This window comes from Spinacia oleracea, chromosome 5 (genome assembly GCF_020520425.1).
Source record: "Spinacia oleracea cultivar Varoflay chromosome 5, BTI_SOV_V1, whole genome shotgun sequence".
NCBI classification, from domain to species: Eukaryota; Viridiplantae; Streptophyta; class Magnoliopsida; order Caryophyllales; family Amaranthaceae; genus Spinacia; species Spinacia oleracea.
Window position 1 is genome coordinate 90,507,077 of NC_079491.1, and position 16,944 is coordinate 90,524,020.

General features: G+C 45.0%; 1 protein-coding gene across 1 annotated transcript; it reads right to left on the reverse strand.

Moving 5' to 3' along the window:
* Positions 1-1,260: 1,260 nt before the first annotated feature.
* On the reverse strand, positions 1,261-2,419 carry LOC130461687 (receptor like protein 28). Its single transcript, XM_056829858.1, has 3 exons — positions 2,367-2,419; positions 2,010-2,208; positions 1,261-1,920 (listed from the first exon to the last, which is right to left on the reverse strand). Exons 1-3 carry the CDS (start codon positions 2,417-2,419, stop codon positions 1,261-1,263), a joined length of 912 nt encoding a protein of 303 aa, XP_056685836.1.
* Positions 2,420-16,944: the final 14,525 nt, after the last annotated feature.

A 16,944-nucleotide genomic window follows, 5' to 3' on the forward strand; every position in this document is an offset into this window, starting at 1 on the left:
CCTTATCAAGAAGCGAAAACCTCAAACTCTTTTATATATTGTAATCGCTCGAATACAACACACTCAATAACTCGAGTTCCACTTGAACACGAGTTCCTCACAGCAATCCCCGTTGATTACTGTGCTTGCTCCTTTCACACTCTCTCGCTGACTTGACTCTAAGTCACTTTAAGGATCACTCAACCCTTACACTCAAAACTCAAGGATCACTTGATCCTTAACCCCACAACTCAAGGATCACTCGATCCTTAACCCCACAATTACAACTCGAATTATGAAAACTCTAGTATTCAATAAAGCTTATGTACAATAAAGGAACTTTAGGAACACGCTCTTTCGCAAACTGACTTTTTATAAAAACTCTTAAGTTTTTTAGAAATATTGCACGTTGTCAGTTGTGATTTGAGAAATGAAAAACCTTTTCCTTTTATAGAAGAACTTTCTTGATCAGTTTCCCATGTTCCCCTCAACGGCCACTAACAGTTACTGGGAGCAGTAACGTGCACGTTGATTGAGAGAAACAGGGAGACTTCTTCAAACCACTTTTAACACGTTCAATTTTAGAGAAAATAGTGGGAGTAGTTTTAGGAACAAGTAAAAACCTTTTCTTGGAAAACAAGGAATTCTAAATCAGAATCCAATGTTGATTTTCTCAAAATCGTTTTATTTATTTTCCAAAAGATTTTCCTTTATAAAACTTTATTTTATTTACAAAAACTATTTTCTCAAACATATTAAAACACACGTGTTCCTTTTGTTCCATATTATGCATAAACGTTATTAAAATACTTACATAAAATCTAAACATAAACTCATATGTTGTAGCTTCTATGTTGGCACCTTTTGAAGCATCACCTGAATGCTTCATACATTGTTCCTTCTCCGGAACTTTGATGATCTTCATACTATATGAGGAGCACCCTTAATAACTTGCTTTAGGATCAGTCGTTGAGGATCAGCCTGCTTTAGGAGCAACCGTCTTGGGAACAGCCGTCTTAGGAACAGCCGTCGTGGGAACAGTCGTCTTGGGAACAGCCGTCTTAGGAACAGCCGTCTTAGGAACAGCCGTCGTGGGAACAGTCGTCTTAGGAACAGCTGTTCCCGCTGTCTTGGGAACAGCTGTTCCCGCTGTCTTGGGAACAACCTTCATATGCAGACTTGATCGATTCTTTAGAAATTCCATGCATTGCTTAGTGTTTGTTCCACATGCTTAGTTTGTCCTACTCAGGCACTCCCTAACTTAGCATTCCAAAAACACACTTAAACAACGATTAGGAAGTTTGCGTTGTCATCATCAAAACTCAGAATCAACATCTTGCCACTCAAACGATTGTAAGACAGATCAAGAATTCCCAACATTTTCAAGTTGCAGAATGATGAAGAGATTTCACCATGAAATTTGTTATTCGAAGCGAGAAACATGCCGGTATTGGGTGGTGGTGATGGAAGGAACCCTTGCAGAGAGTTACAGCGAAGATCGATGTATAACAAGTTCTTCCAAGAAAAAAGCTCCAAACCTCCTGTCAGATTGTTGTGAGAAATATTTAATAATGGCAATGAATTCTTTCCCACATCTTTCAACCCGCTAGGTACCTTGCCTTGGATTCTATTATTAGAGAGATCTAACGCTTCTAGAGTGTGCTGGGATCTCAAGAAGCCTGGGAATTCACTTATATTGCAAGAAGACAGAGCCAAACTGGACAATTTAGGCCAAGAGAATGAACAGTTGACACCATCAGTCAATGACAGATCAGAATTTGATAGATCGAGATTGATGAGATTCTTAAACTTGCAGAAGAGATTGAGCTGAAGACTTAAGCTGTTCATGCCAAGGTCAACGAACTCTAATGAACTATTACCCGACAGAAGTAATGATCCATCAAGTTTCCCAATGAATTCGTTACCGTGAAGATTTAAGACCTTCATATACGGGTCATATCCAGAGAGGACAGAACATTAATGACAGAGTAAACTCTGACACCCAGGACACACCCAAGTCAAAGAAAGACTCTAAGCCCCAAGCCAAGCATACGCAACCCAGGCAGATCAAACCTCCCCAGATCACATGTAGGACATAGAGCAGAGCCAGAAAAAGTTGCATCAGTCCAAGAAAGGACCCGCAGGCTAAACGACAACGACAAAGAATAAAGTACATCGCCGTCATACACGTGGCGGCATCCAAATAGGCCAAAGTACAGAATAGTACGCCTATAAATAGCAACCACATCACTCATGATGGGACACACTCTTACACAAGGTACTTGCTCCACCTTCTCTCTATATTCCCTCTCTAAAGACTTCTTATCTATTTGCTGACTTAGGCATCGGAGGGGGTTTCCTCGGTTAAACCCCCGAGGTTAGCTCACGTTTGCTCTGCTTGACAGGGCCAAGGTGCTTCGGAACGTCCTCCTAGTTCCATACTCGGAACAAGTGGCGCTAAAAGGAGGGGGCTTCCCAGACCTTGCTTCTAAAAGACCTACCCTCTCACATAATGACTGAGTCAAGCGAACCGATAATCCAGCAGATAGAACCACCCACCTCAAAAAACAACCAGAAAACCACAAATGTACCCTTGTTCGGCATGCCTCAGAGTCTTGGTCCGCCAAGAGAGACACCACAACCCAGAGCTATGGCAACCCCTAGCCAGGGCCAGGGTATCCCAATTCCAACCAGTGCCTCACTAGCACGATTGGGGGCACAGTTCTCACCCGACCAGATGCGCACAGCCATAGAAGTCCTGACCTTCCTTACTCAAACAACACCACGAGCCCATGTCATGAGGACAGCCCCAGAGGTTGAGGTTGAGCAGAGGAGAAAACGTCCCAGACCCCAAAACAGTCCGAACGTCTGGAGGAGGAATCTGCAGCAGGAGATGGAAGGGGCTGACAGCCAAGAATATGAGGCAGAAAGTATCACGCCAAGCAGAGCTCAACCCCGAGCAAGGACCGAACAAGCACCCAGTCAGAGGCACCACTCCGGGTCAGGTATGCCAAATCCCACCCGAGCAATAGTTAAGCCTGATAATTCCCCCTTCTGTGATGAGATACTCTCGGAAAAAATGGAAAAGATAAAAATGCCCACCTGCAAATATTCCGGAAAGTCAGACCCAACGAATCACCTCTCTGCCTTTGGGGGACACATGATGCTATATACCAACACAGACTCTATGTGGTGTAAGGTCTTCCCTTCCACTCTGGAGGGGATAGCACAGAGCTGGTTTGGTAAAATACCCAAAGGAACCATAACCTCTTTCCGGCAGTTAGCTATCTTGTTTCACACCCAATATGTGGCAAACATTGCCAGAGAAAGGATGACAGGGGAGCTGATGTCAGTCATCCAAGGACCTCAGGAATCTCTGAGGGAGTACATATCCAGATTTAATATGAAGGCGTCGAATATACCCAAGTTACAGCAAGAGGTAGCAGTCCTGGCTATGATGACTGGTCTGCGGGATGGAGAATTCAAGAGCTATCTGGGCAGAAAGTCATTCACAACCCTTGCAGAGGTGCTGGGGAAGGCAAATGAATTTATAAAAAGTGAAGAGATTGGCAGAGCAACCTCACGACGATATGTGGCAAGTGAGAACAATTACGGCAGTCAGAGCAAGAAAGAGCCATACAAAAAAGAATACCCAGACAAAAGAGAAAATCAGCAGCCCAGAAAAGATTGGCACGGGCAGGTCAGAGGAAGAGGTAATGAGTTTAAAACTGAAAAGCGAGGCAAATTCAACGAATACACTCCTTTGGTTGCATCCAGAACCCAGATTTTTTCTATCAGCAAGGAGGATGAGAAATGGCAGAGACCACCGAAAATGTACAACAAATACAGGGACACGAAGAAGTACTGTGATTTTCACAAGGATCATGGTCATCTCACAGAGGAGTGCACTCACTTGAAAGATAACATTGAGGACCTGATCCGAAGGGGGTACCTAACACAATTTAAGGCAAAAAGCTCGTATAGCAGGACCTACGAAAACAGGGATGATGATGGTCGATTTGATAACAGAACGACAGAGCAAAAGCAGAACCACCCAGCAGATCAGAAGAGGTCGAATGATATACTGGTCATAACAGGAGGACCAGTTTACGCTGGTACTACAGCCAGCGGTGCTAAGGCCAGTGTGAGCGAATTTAAACACCAGGTTAATTACCATAACTCAGGAAAATGGCCTGCCCCTCCAAAAATCCCACAGTGCACCTTTACGGAAGATGATTGTAAGGGCATAATTTATCCCCATGATGACCCAATGGTGTTAGCTCTGGATGTGGCTAACAGAAAAATCCATCGAATCCTGATAGACGGAGGCAGCTCTACAAACATTATATTCTGGCCAGCTTTCCAAGAGCTGCAGATCGAAGAAAAACACGTAAAACCAGTTAACTACCCAGTAATTGGTTTCACAGGGGCAACGGTGATACCAGAAGGAATAGTCAGCTTACCTGTCCAAATTGGGCAGGGGAAAGATATCAAGGATGTCATGGTTGATTTCATGATAATGAAAGTACCTGCAGCATACAACGCCATTCTGGGCAGACCATTTATCCATGATGCAGGAGCAGTGGTGTCTACTTATCACCTCACCATGATGTACACAACGAATGATAATAGATCAGCTAAGGTCAAGGGAAACCAAGAGCAGGCCAAGAGATGCTACCACACAGCCCTGAAACAACCACCCAGACCCCCACCCCTGGCAGAGGCAGACATTCCCTTGTCCAGAAAGAGAAAGAGAGCAGAGCGTAAAAAAGACGCACTACTAGACATGGAAAATTTTGAGCATCGTGAAGAAGGACTGTTAAAGCCGGCCCCAGCAGAAGAAACAGAGGAGATAGAACTGGAAGAAGGGGTAGAGGATAGAACAGTCCGAATTGGCACAGATATAGACCTTTCCCTGAGGGTAAATATCATCGATCTGTTGCGAGAGCACGCGGACATATTTGCTTTCTCTGCTGACGAAATGCCAGGGATTGATCCCAGCGTCATGGTCCACAGGTTGAATGTTAACAGAGAAGTCAGGCCAGTAAAACAGAAGAAAAGAACTTTTTCGACAGAGAAAAATGTAGCCATCCAGGAAGAGATCAGCAAACTGCTAGCAGCCAAATTCATAGAAGAGTGTGACTACCCAGAATGGTTGGCTAACGTTGTGATGGTAAAGAAAGAGAATGGTCAATGGAGGATGTGCGTAGACTTTACAGACCTAAACAGGGCTTGTCCGAAGGATTGTTACCCGCTACCCAGGATAGATCAACTGGTGGATTCCACCAGCCCTGCTGAGTTTCATGGATGCCTTTTCGGGTTATCACCAGATCAGTTTGCTAGAATCAGACCGGAAAAAAGCCGCCTTTATTACAGACGCTGGAGTTTACAACTACAGGGCTATGCCGTTTGGTCTAAAGAATGCAGGGGCCACATACCAGAAACTGGTAGACAAAATATTCGCAGGACAAAAAGGCCGAAACGTGGAGGTGTATGTAGATGACTCCATAGTCAAGAGCAAAAAGGAGGTTGATCACATTGAAGATCTGAAGGAAACCTTTGCAACATTGAGGCAATTTGGTATGAAGTTAAACCCAAAAAAATGCGTGTTCGGTGTTAAGTCCGGAATGTTTTTGGGGTTCCTGGTCAGTGAAAGAGGAATTGATGCCAATCCAGAAAAAGTAGAGGCCATACTCAACCTACCAGAACCGAAAAACATACGAGACATCCAGAGGTTGACTGGGAAAATGGCAGCACTCACCAGGTTCATCAGCAAGTCCGCGGATAAGTCCCTTCCCTTTTTCCAGGTGCTAAAGGGAAATAAAACGTTTAAATGGGGAGAAGAGCAAGAGAAAGCATTCAAGGAGGTGAAGAACCACTTGAAGAGCCTCCCAACCATAGCCAGACCAGAAGTGGGGGACATATTGCAGCTATACATCTCCGCCTCCAAGAAAACTGTAGCAGCAGCTCTGGTAGTCGAGAAGAATAAAATCCAGCAGCCAATCTACTTTGTCAGCCACATCCTCAACCCCGCAGAACAGAGGTACCCCCTGATTGAAAAAATGGCCTTTGCAATCATGATAGCTGCCAGGAAATTGAAACCATACTTTGATGCACATAAAGTGCAAGTGTTAACCAATCAACCTTTAGAGAAGTCATTGCAAATGTTAGATACTTCTGGTAGACTCCTGAAATGGGCAGTGGAACTCTCGGAATATGACATCGAGTACAAACCCAGAACCGCCATAAAAGCACAAGCACTGGCAGACTTCATAGCAGAGGCATCGTACGAGGAGGAGGAAGAGCCATTGGGGACTTGGCAGATCTCGGTAGACGGCTCCGCTGCAGTCACAGGGTCGGGTGCAGGTATCATAATGGTATCACCAGAAGGCAACGTTTTTTAATATGCTACAAAATTCAAATTCAAAGCTTTAAATAACGAAGCAGAGTATGAAGCAGCAATCACAGGAATCCAGATGTGCAAAGCAGCAGATGCTAAGAAAATAGTGCTCAAAACCAATTCACAGCTGGTGGCCAGCCAATATAGAGGTGAATATGAAGCCAGAGAACCGTCTATGCAGAGGTACTTGGCCTTGATGAAAGAAGCAGTAGCCCAGCTAGAGAGCTTTGAGATTCAACTGGTTCCCAGGGCAGAGAACAACCAAGCAGACGCCTTATCCAAATTAGCAAGTTCGACGTTACAGAACTTGGAAAGAACAGTGATGGTAGAGGTCCAGGAAGAAAAGAGCATCGACAAAAATCCTGCAGTTAACTTCATTGACACTGAGCCACAATGGTATGACAGTATAGTCTCATACAAGCTGGGAATGGGCTTTCCCACGGCAGAGCAAGAGCAGAAAAAAGTAAAACGAAACGAGCATTGGTTCGTCATTTACCAGGGTAAACTGTACAAGAAATCCTTTTCCTTGCCTCTGCTGAGATGTGTGTCAACAGAGGAGTCGCAACGAGTCATTGAAGAAATACACGAGGGAATATGTGGAAATCACATAGGTGGCAGGACATTAGCCTTGAAAGCTCTCAAAGCAGGATACTATTGGCCAACCATGGTAAGTGATTCTCAAGCATATGTTAAAAAGTGCGACAAGTGCCAGAAATTCGCCCCAGTGATCAACCAGCCCTCTAATGACTTACAGCCAATCGTCAACCCTATACCATTCGCCCAGTGGGGAATGGATATCCCGGGGCCATTCACAGCAGCAAGCGGAGGAAGAAAATTTCTGATCGTGGCAGTTGACTATTTTACTAAGTGGATTGAGGCAGAGCCCACTAAAAGCATAACAGCCAAGCGGATGAAGGACTTCATCTGGAAGAACATTGTGACAAGGTTCGGCATCCCAGAAAGTTTAGTCTTCGATCATGGAACACAGTTCGACTGCACTCCTATAAAGGATTACTGCGCTGAACTAAGAATAAAATTCGCATACGCATCTGTATGCCATCCCCAGAGCAATGGTCAGGCAGAGGCAGCAAATAAATAAATCCTGGGAGCACTGCGAAAGAAGGTAGAAGATTTTAAGGGTGCATGGGCCGACCTTATTCCAGAGATCTTGTGGTCCAACAGGACCACTGAAAAAGAAGCAACAGGGGAAAGTCCTTACAAACTAGCTTTTGGGGCTGAGGCGGTCCTGCCTGTCGAAGTGGGTCTACCTAGCTTTAGAGTGCAGTACTATGAGGAAGGCACTAATGAGCAGCGTATGAGGGAAGCATTAGATCTCTTACCAGAAGTCAGGCTGCAAGCAGAGCTCAGGTTGGCAGGGAACAAAGAAAAAATGAGCAGGGCATATAACAAGAGGGTAAAGCACAGACCTATGCAAGTGGGGGATCTGGTCCTCAGAAGAACAGCTGCCACTGGAAAGGGAAAGGCAGAAGGAAAATTCACTGCCAACTGGGAAGGACCTTACCAGATCACAAAAGAGGTAGCCCCAGGCTCGTACCATCTAATGACGATGGAAGGAAGAGAATTGAAGAACAGCTGGAATGCCAACATGCTAAAGAAATACTATGTATAGACACAAGAAGTTAATACTATAACAAGGCAATAGAAGCCAGAGTAGTTCTTTACTTTTGTAATTTTCCACGTTTACAAGCATAGTAAAAATTGGCCCAGCTACCTTCGATAAGAAGAAAACGCGTCAGGTCTCTTAGAAAAGTAAAAGGTGAACGGCTAAAACTCGTACAAAAAAAAAAAGAGAAACGCTATCCACAAATAACTTGGTCTGATCAACCAAGTTATTGGGTGAGTTTTTTCTCAACGAGATTTAGGCGAAAACATTTCTCGAGTTTTGTCCTGGCCAAAGCCAGGACAATTCAATAATGCGCAGCCAAAGTAGGCTGGAGTAAATACGAAGACACTTCTTGAGTTTTGTCCTGGCCGAAGCCATGACAATTCAATCATGCGCAGCCCAAAATAGGCTGGAGTAAATACGAAAACACTTCTTGAGTTTTGTCCTGGCCAAAGCCAGGACAATTCAATCATGCGCAGCCCAAAATAGGCTGGAGTAAATACGAAAACACTTCTTGAGTTTTGTCCTGGCCAAAGCCAGGACAATTCAATGATGCGCAGCCCAAAGTAGGCTGGAGCAAATACGAAAACACTTCTCGGGTTTTGTCCTGGCCAAAGCCAGGACAATTCAACAATACGCAGTCCAAAACAGGTTGAAGTGAATATAGAAATACTTCTTGAGTTTTGTCCTGGCCAAAGCCAGAACAATTTAACAAAACGCAGTCCAAAATGGGCTGGAAGAAAATACGGCAATACCCCATAAGCAGTAACACCTCATAAGCTCGGACAAGGCAAGAGCCAAAGCGAAAGTGACAGTGCGCAGCCTAGAATAGGCCAGAACAATCAAACATGCAAAGCAGGTCAAAAGGAAATATGGGGGAAACAAAACAATAAAAAATAGCAAGTAGAAAAACAAGGTAAAACGCAACATAAGCACGACGAGTTAACAAACAATGGGACCGGCGGCTATACCTCAAAAACTTATGCAATGTATAGCCTTACAAAATGGCCACTGTCGATCAAAACTAAAAACGATAAATAGTATTTCCAGAAACAAATTTTTACTCTCCACGCAGGGAGGACAAAAACAACTAGAAGAAATAAACTATGCATTGGCTGAGGTAGTGCAAGATGAACATGGGGACAGCCGCCTGTGCCATTATTGCCCAGCATTATCTTCAGCATCAGACAGAGGCAATTCCCCAGGGTGGACATTTTCAACACAATGATCAGGTACCCCATCATCCTCTGGCACCGCACCGCCTGCAGCCAAAGACGCTTGCTCGACCTCCCTCTTCTTTCTCAGAAGCTCAACATGGAGCCTAGCCAACCAAGCAGCTTCGATAGGAGACCAGTCAAGATCAGGATGCTTCTCTTGCAATATTAGCGAAGCAGCCTTCCAACCGCCATCATAGCTCTGAGTGCGTAGAGCATACTGCTCATCTGACCGACGGAAGTCGCGAATGGCAGCCGCAAGTTGATCTTCGATGGAGTTCTGCAGTTGGGCCATTTCATTGTCATGAGATTGCTCAACAGAGAGAAAATCCTGCTGAAGAGTCTCAACTTTCTGCTGCTCGGTAACCAGATTAATTTGGGCCTGGGAAAAGTTAGTCTGTAGCTGATCACGCTCTTCAGTAACAAGCTTCAATTGATCATTGGCCGAAGTAAGGCAGGTCGAAGATAGCTCCAGATTATCAGTTAGCTCCTCAATTCTTTTCTTTTGGGCCTCTATATGGGCAGCATTGGCAGCAAGTCGTTTCTGATAAACTATGAAAACTTCTGTCAACTCACGAACAGCGTTGCCACACTAAGAACATAGAAAAAGAGGCAAGCATTGTAAGTAAGTGCATAGCAAAAGAAACGAACCAATGTACCAAAGGAGAAGAGAAATAAACCAAGTATACCTCCATGACCTTCTGACAAGCATTCGCCCCAGGGGTGTACAAACGCTCCTTGGGCAAGTCGCTGGGTAACTGCAGGCCTCTCAACATCCTCAGGGCAAGTGTCCCGCCTTTCTCAGGGTAGTTCCCATATAAGCTTTCTGATTCTGATACGTCCCAGCGCGGAACAAAAGTACGATCCGAAGCAGAAGGACCAGAGAAGATAGCAGCCAGCTCAGGGTCGGCCTGGGGACGAATGTCGAGAAATTCTTTCTCAATAAACTCCTTATGCCGACCTGTGATATGCAGGTCAAGATCATCAGCAGCCAGATCATTTCCTTGAAGCTCTTGCTCCAAAAACTGTCGAAGAGAACTACCAGAGTTGTTGCTGCGATGGGGATCAGCCGCAGAAGGGGAGGCTAGGAGTAGCTCAGCCCCACCATCAAGCCTGGGTTGTTTCCCAGGACGCTGAACAAAAGGCGGCTCTTCAGCTTCGATGTCCACAGGATCCGACGCAGAGCCCGAACGACCTGGCTGGTCACATACCTCATCAGCCACTTCCCCAAAGTCATGACCTGCATCCTCTGTTGGAGCTTCGAGCACAGCCTCGAAATCAGCTCGGTTACGACGAGAGCCTGACAGGGCACCGCGATGGGAAGCCCCACGAGAGGTCTGCCCTCGACGAATAGGAGTGCTCGCAGAGCCAGTGGGTGTAGAGGAAACCACCCGGGACATTCTAGGAACGATCCCAGAACCGCCACCCCGACCAGATCGGCGTGTAGAACTTCTCCGGCTGCCCTCTATTTGGTCGGCCAAAATTTGATACCCATTCGCAGCGGGATCGGGGGGAGCAGCGCAGATGAAGGAACCATCAGCCCGAACACCCAATTCCTCAAGGTTCAAGAATCGACGACCTGGAAATAAAAATAAAAAAAAACGTAAGGAAGAGAAAAACAACTCGCACAAAGAGAAAATAAAACACGAAGTGAGAAAGTAACACAGAACTAACCTTGAGGGTGAGTAGAACAAAGAAACATAGCGGACAACACGTCATTCCGCAGAACATAACTTGTATGCGGAAGCCAAACACGAGGCAACCGCCCAACCTCTTTACCGGCAGCATTAAACTTCGGCTCGGATGAAAAATGCTCAAAAGCCCTCTCCTCCAGGACAGCACCATCTACAATCTCGACTCCCTCTAGCCGAGTCCGAGGTCGAACAAAACCCCGAGCAACAGGAAAGTCAGCAGGGACAGCGAGCCAGTAAAACCTATCCTTCCACTCCTTTTGACCGGTAGGCATCCCATGGCAGGTCAATCTTCCACAATTGCAATAGATGGAAAACCAACCAATCTTGTTCCCAGTACCACTGTTGCGCAGATGATGGACTCGCTTACAGAGAGAAAGGGTCTCAGGGAACTCCAAAAACCGACAGACCCAAATATAGCTGATCAAAGTACGAACAGCGAAGGGGTGGAGCTGAGCTAAGCAAACATTAAACGCACGAAGAATCTTCACCAAGGTAGGATCCAGAGGAAATCGCAAACCAAAGTCCAGACTATAGGCATAAACGCCTATGCACCCCTCTGGTGGATGAGTGATCCGAGCATCGTCGTCTGGCACGATAAGTCGATAACCATCAGGCAGACCATAAAACTCTTTACCAACAACAGCGTGATTCTCTTTTCGCGCATCATCAGTCCACTTAACATTCAGCTTCGCGTGTAAGGGACCAAAAGCAGAGGCCTCAGAAAGGAAGGGCGTCGAATCCCCAGGAACGACATTCTCTTCCACGTAGTTTGGAAAAGGCCTCATCTCATTTACCTGGGCCAAAATATCTTCCCCACCAGCTTGCTCACCCACAGAAATAGTGACATGGTTGGCCATCATAGAACGAAAAATAGATTCCCGGCGTCTATAAACACGTAAAGACAGTTCAGACTCATTAGCTCCAGCAAGCTGCTCAAAATCATCTAACCAGGCCTGTTCAGACAGAGGCTGAACATCAAGCCCTGGGGGGACATTGGACGGCGGATTTATCCTAACTATCCGCGACAGATAGTCATGGCGCATCTCCCTAAGAGTTTGACGTAAAGATGGGGACAGGTCGGCTGTAGAGTCAAGACGCCCAGAATCACCCGCATCTGGGGGGGCGACTCCTCCCCAGAGGATTCATCGTCAGAGGACAAAGGAATCACAGCAGGCACATAGCGAGACAAAACATCATGCATTGATTTGGTTCTGTGCTCAGCAAAAGCTCGAGTCTCCTCATCAGAAGATAAAGAGACAGAGGAGGGAGAAGAGGTAACATAGGAAGCAGAGGAAACGCTTTTAGCGTCTGAGCTACTAAGGTTTTGGCTATCAGATGCATCAGACATTATGAACTGAAAGTCACAGGAAAAGGGAAAAGGGCACAAAGGTAAATAACACAAAAAAAAAGCTACTCAACAATGGCGGAAGTTCAAAAACGACTCAACAATGGCGAAAAATACCAGAAATTGAAACCCAAAAAACCTCCAAAAACACTAAACTCAAGCAAACAACAAACGAAAGTCGCACAAAAGAATCGGAAAAACAACAAAAGATAGAAACTTACCGGAAAAGGAAGATAGGGTTAGAATCAAAAAGAACACAGCGACGGAAACCTCCCTTCGCGAAATGGCAAATGAAAACACGAGGGGCAAATGACCACCACAAGCAACGAAAACACTAGCAATCGACCGGAAAAGTGACGACAAACACAGAAAAGAGCAAAAGATCGAATTTTGAGAAGACTTTTGCAAATAGTAAGCAACGGAGAATGAGAGCACTCAAGTATTTTCTTCAGAAACACCAAGGAGAGAGAAAGTAAGAAATGAAGATGAAGAAGGAAGGAAGTTACCTTTTCTTTTTAGAAGCCAAAGAAGAACGGCTAGGATGCGAGCAACGATACAGTTGCACAAGCAGGATGAAGGACACGTGTAGACCTCAGTTCAACTGAACTTAAGCATGACGAAGGACGGTCCAGATCGAGCGACGATTCCAATTGACTCTTCAGATGGGCAACGCGTGGCACAAGGAAAAGCCGGTTAAAATCCCCAAAGATTTCTTACCATTCACCCCAAAGAAAGCCCGCCCAAAAAAAAAAAGAAAAAAAAAAGAAAAAAAAAAGCAGACCTAATTCGAGAAATTAGATCTACTCTTGAGGGACTGGTAGCAAGAGAATACATAACCAGGACAAAAGCAAAAAGCCAACAAAACAAGCATTACAGCCCCAAAGAGGCCAGATCAAGGACAGAAGAGCAGACCTGACTTAAAAAGTCAGCTCTACTCTTGAGGGACTAGTTGTACGGGGTCATATCCAGAGAGGACAGAACATTAATGACAGAGCAAACTCTGACACCCAGGACACACCCAAGTCAAAGAAAGACTCTAAGCCCCAAGCCAAGCATACGCAACCCAGGCAGATCAAACCTCCCCAGATCACATGTAGGACATAGAGCAGAGCCAGACAAAGTTGCATCAGTCCAAGAAAGGACCCGCAGGCTAAACGACAACGACAAAGAATAAAGTACATCGCCGTCATACACGTGGCGGCATCCAAATAGGCCAAAGTACAGAATAGTACGCCTATAAATAGCAACCACATCACTCATGATGGGACACACTCTTACACACGGTACTTGCTCCACCTTCTCTCTATATTCCCTCTCTAAAGACTTCTTATCTATTTGCTGACTTAGGCATCGGAGGGGGTTTCCTCGGTTAAACCCCCGAGGTTAGCTCACGCTTGCTCTGCTTGACAGGGCCAAGGTGCTTCGGAACGTCCTCCCAGTTCCATACTCGGAACACTTCAGTAATGGGAGAGTCAATAGCCAAGACGGTATTGTCCCACTTAGCAAGTTATAAGAGAGGCTAAAGGTGGTGCAGCGTGAAAGCCCCTTTGTGTTCATTGTTGAGGGTAGTTCACCAGTGAAATGGTTCATATCAAGCTGAATCTCTTCTGTTGTGTTCCAAACCCATGAAGGAATTGTTCCAGAAAGGTTGCAGTTGGACGCTGAAAATTTCCTCAACTGGGGTGGTTTACTTCCAAGTGAAAATTCAGGCAACCTCCCTGAGAAACTAGTGTTCGAGAAATCTACTACCTTTAGAGAACTACTCAGATTGTTGAACTGTGTGGAATCAGTGTAAAGATTAGGATTAAAATTAACCATGAGAGTACGCAGGTGAGGTAGCCTCAAGATATTGGAGGGGAAGGCTCCTTGCAAGTTACAAAAGTTAAGCTGCAAAGATGTCAAAGAAGAAAGGTTGCCTAATGTTTGGGGGAGGACTGAACTAACCAACACACGATTAAGATGGAGTTGTCTCAAATTGGTTAAGTTTTTTGTAATCTGGTCGAACTGAGGCATTTCAAGTTTTAAAAGAGTATCACCCATCATGAACATAACAAAGAATTCAAGCAATTCAGTGGTGTTGAAATCATTCAAGGAACTGTAAAACTCTATGTCATCCATGACTGAAGGAAGGGTGAGATCCAACAGAACCAGCCGGGAGAGACGAGAAATCTCAACAGGAACTGTGAGGGGGTCGAAAAAGCACGAGGCTAATGCGTGACCTCGTCTCTCGTGGATGTGACGATTCTTTTATTCAATCAAGTGTAATTGGATTTCCTGTGAGTATACACCCAATTGACTAGTAATATAGGAGTCGCCATTCAGTTTTTAACGACAATGAGAAAAACTGATAAAACCCGGTTATCGTGACATAAAGGGAGTGCAATTATGTTTGACCACGACGGCCGTAGGTTCCCTTGTGATCCCTGGTGTGGGGATCTCTCAACATACACCCGCAAGGTAGAGATTGAGGGTTCGGGGGACTGTAACTACCGAGAGGAGTACTTCGCTCGTCGATAACTCCAGAGGCAGGATATCCTTACTAGCTCAGCATAAATAATTGAAGGGACATGCGTTAACTATTAAACTAATCTGAGTTGATTTTAGCAATATGCAACATATAATACTAGATCGATCGTGATTATCTGATTTAAGTAGTATTAAGGGACCTAGCATGATAATCCAATTTCCCGAAAATATTATATTTGTTAGGCGTGATAGAACAATCAGATTTAGTTAGTTTAACAGTTCATAAAAAGGGCGAGGAAAGCAGTTAAATCATCGAAAAGGGACACATTACGACGCACCCTTGAGAGGTGCGTCACGGTTCTCAGAAAACTAACCACTTTGACTTTGCTATTTCTCCTTTTTATTTAACGAATCTCAATTATGGACAGGATACGTTCTGTTCGATTTATGGATCGATTGCGACAGAACGCGTGAACAGTTTCGCAGCGTGAGGCTTAGGCTAAGGGTTGGAGTCAATACTCAGAATATGAATTGTGTGTGTTGTGTGTGTTCCTTTCACGTCGAACTTAGGGGTCTATTTATAGGAAAAAGTGGCGTAGAAAGATAGTTTTTCAGGAATTTGAATACGAAACGGATTAGGAAAAGAATCCGTCCCAGGTATTTTCGGCGCCCAGCTCTGGGCATCAAAGATTTCGGCGCCCAGGGCTGGGCGTTGAAAATAGGGTATGGTAGAATTCTTGGTCAGATTGGACTCTAGAGTACGGAGTTCATTAAGAGACTTAATCCGAGTTATTTGGTGCGTATCAATTTACGACGGAATGCGTCTGGGCCCTTTACGAACTCTAGGTTCGTTATGAGTTTAATTAATACGCAACTCTTATTTCCGAATCTTATTAGGAATAGGATTCTCGCAGTTTTCTATCTCATTTAGGATTTATCTTGGAATGCAACACCTAATTCTGACAGGTTTCTATCTTTTTATTCTTACTACTTTTAGCAACTACCCTTTACGACAGTTACTATTTTTAGCAGGTTTCCATAAATAGCAGGTTTCGGGTGAAATGAAAAGGGGAATTGAGATTCGTTATTTTATAGGAGATGCGTTGTCAAGTGGAGATTTACGTTTTCATCATCGAACCTTCCCTTTCGGGAATGGGGACAAAAGTAGGTGTCTACAGTTAGCCCCCACTTTGACTGAGTCTTGGAATAAGACGATGGTTAAAGTATTAGACGGAGTGCGTCGCACAAGCCATGGTGACCTGTTTTGGCGAGGGTCTCACGAGCCCCCGAGTGATAACATTTGACTTAAGGGTCATCACTTGAAGTGTCGACATATCCCTCACGTGTCATTGGGATTTGTCAACTGATAGTATAGAAACTTTCTCACTTTGTCATTGGAAGGATCTAAAGGTGCGCAGAAACTCCCTCACTTTGTCATTGGGAGTAACTACAGAGTTTTTCGAAATCAAAGCTATAAAGTGTAATTGGGCCTGGCCAAGCCCAATCACGAGGTAAAAATGTTTTTAAAGATTCTCATTTTCAGGGCTAGCTAAACGAGAAAACCCCCTTGTTTTTATGGGACGTAAAACGAAGGAAAATCCAGCACATCGTTCTTTTTTGGAAAAACGGAAAACCAATCCTTTAATTTTTGGAAAAAGGGAAAACCGAAAAAAGTTATCGCTGCAACGACTAAGGACCTGCGCGGTTAGTGACGCAGACCCCGCCGGCTAAAGATGGCGAGCCTGTCCGCTAAGGGTGGACACCCCGTCCGATAGAAGTGGACGAATCTGTTTTTGAATTTTGAAAATAAGGACCTACGCGGTTTGTGACGTAGACCCCGCCGGCTAAAGACGGCGAGCCTGTCCGCTAAGGGTGGACACCCCGTCCGATAGAAGTGGACGAATCTATTTTGAAATTTGTTTTGTGTTTTTGAAAATAAGGACCTACGTGGTTTGCGCCGTAGACCCCGCCGGCTGAAGATGGCGAACCTATTTCATTTTGTTTTTGAAGACTTCATTTTTGGAAAACTGAGGACCTGCGCGGCTAGTGACGCAGACCCCGCCCGCTGAAGGTGGGCGAGCCCTGTCCGTTAAGGGTGGACGTCCCTGAATTCGTTTTTTTTCGATTTGGGAACTCGCGCGGTTTGTGACGCGATCCTGCCGACTGAAGATGGGCAAGTTCCTATTTCTTTGGTTCTTTGTGAAATCTAATGGTTTCGGCCA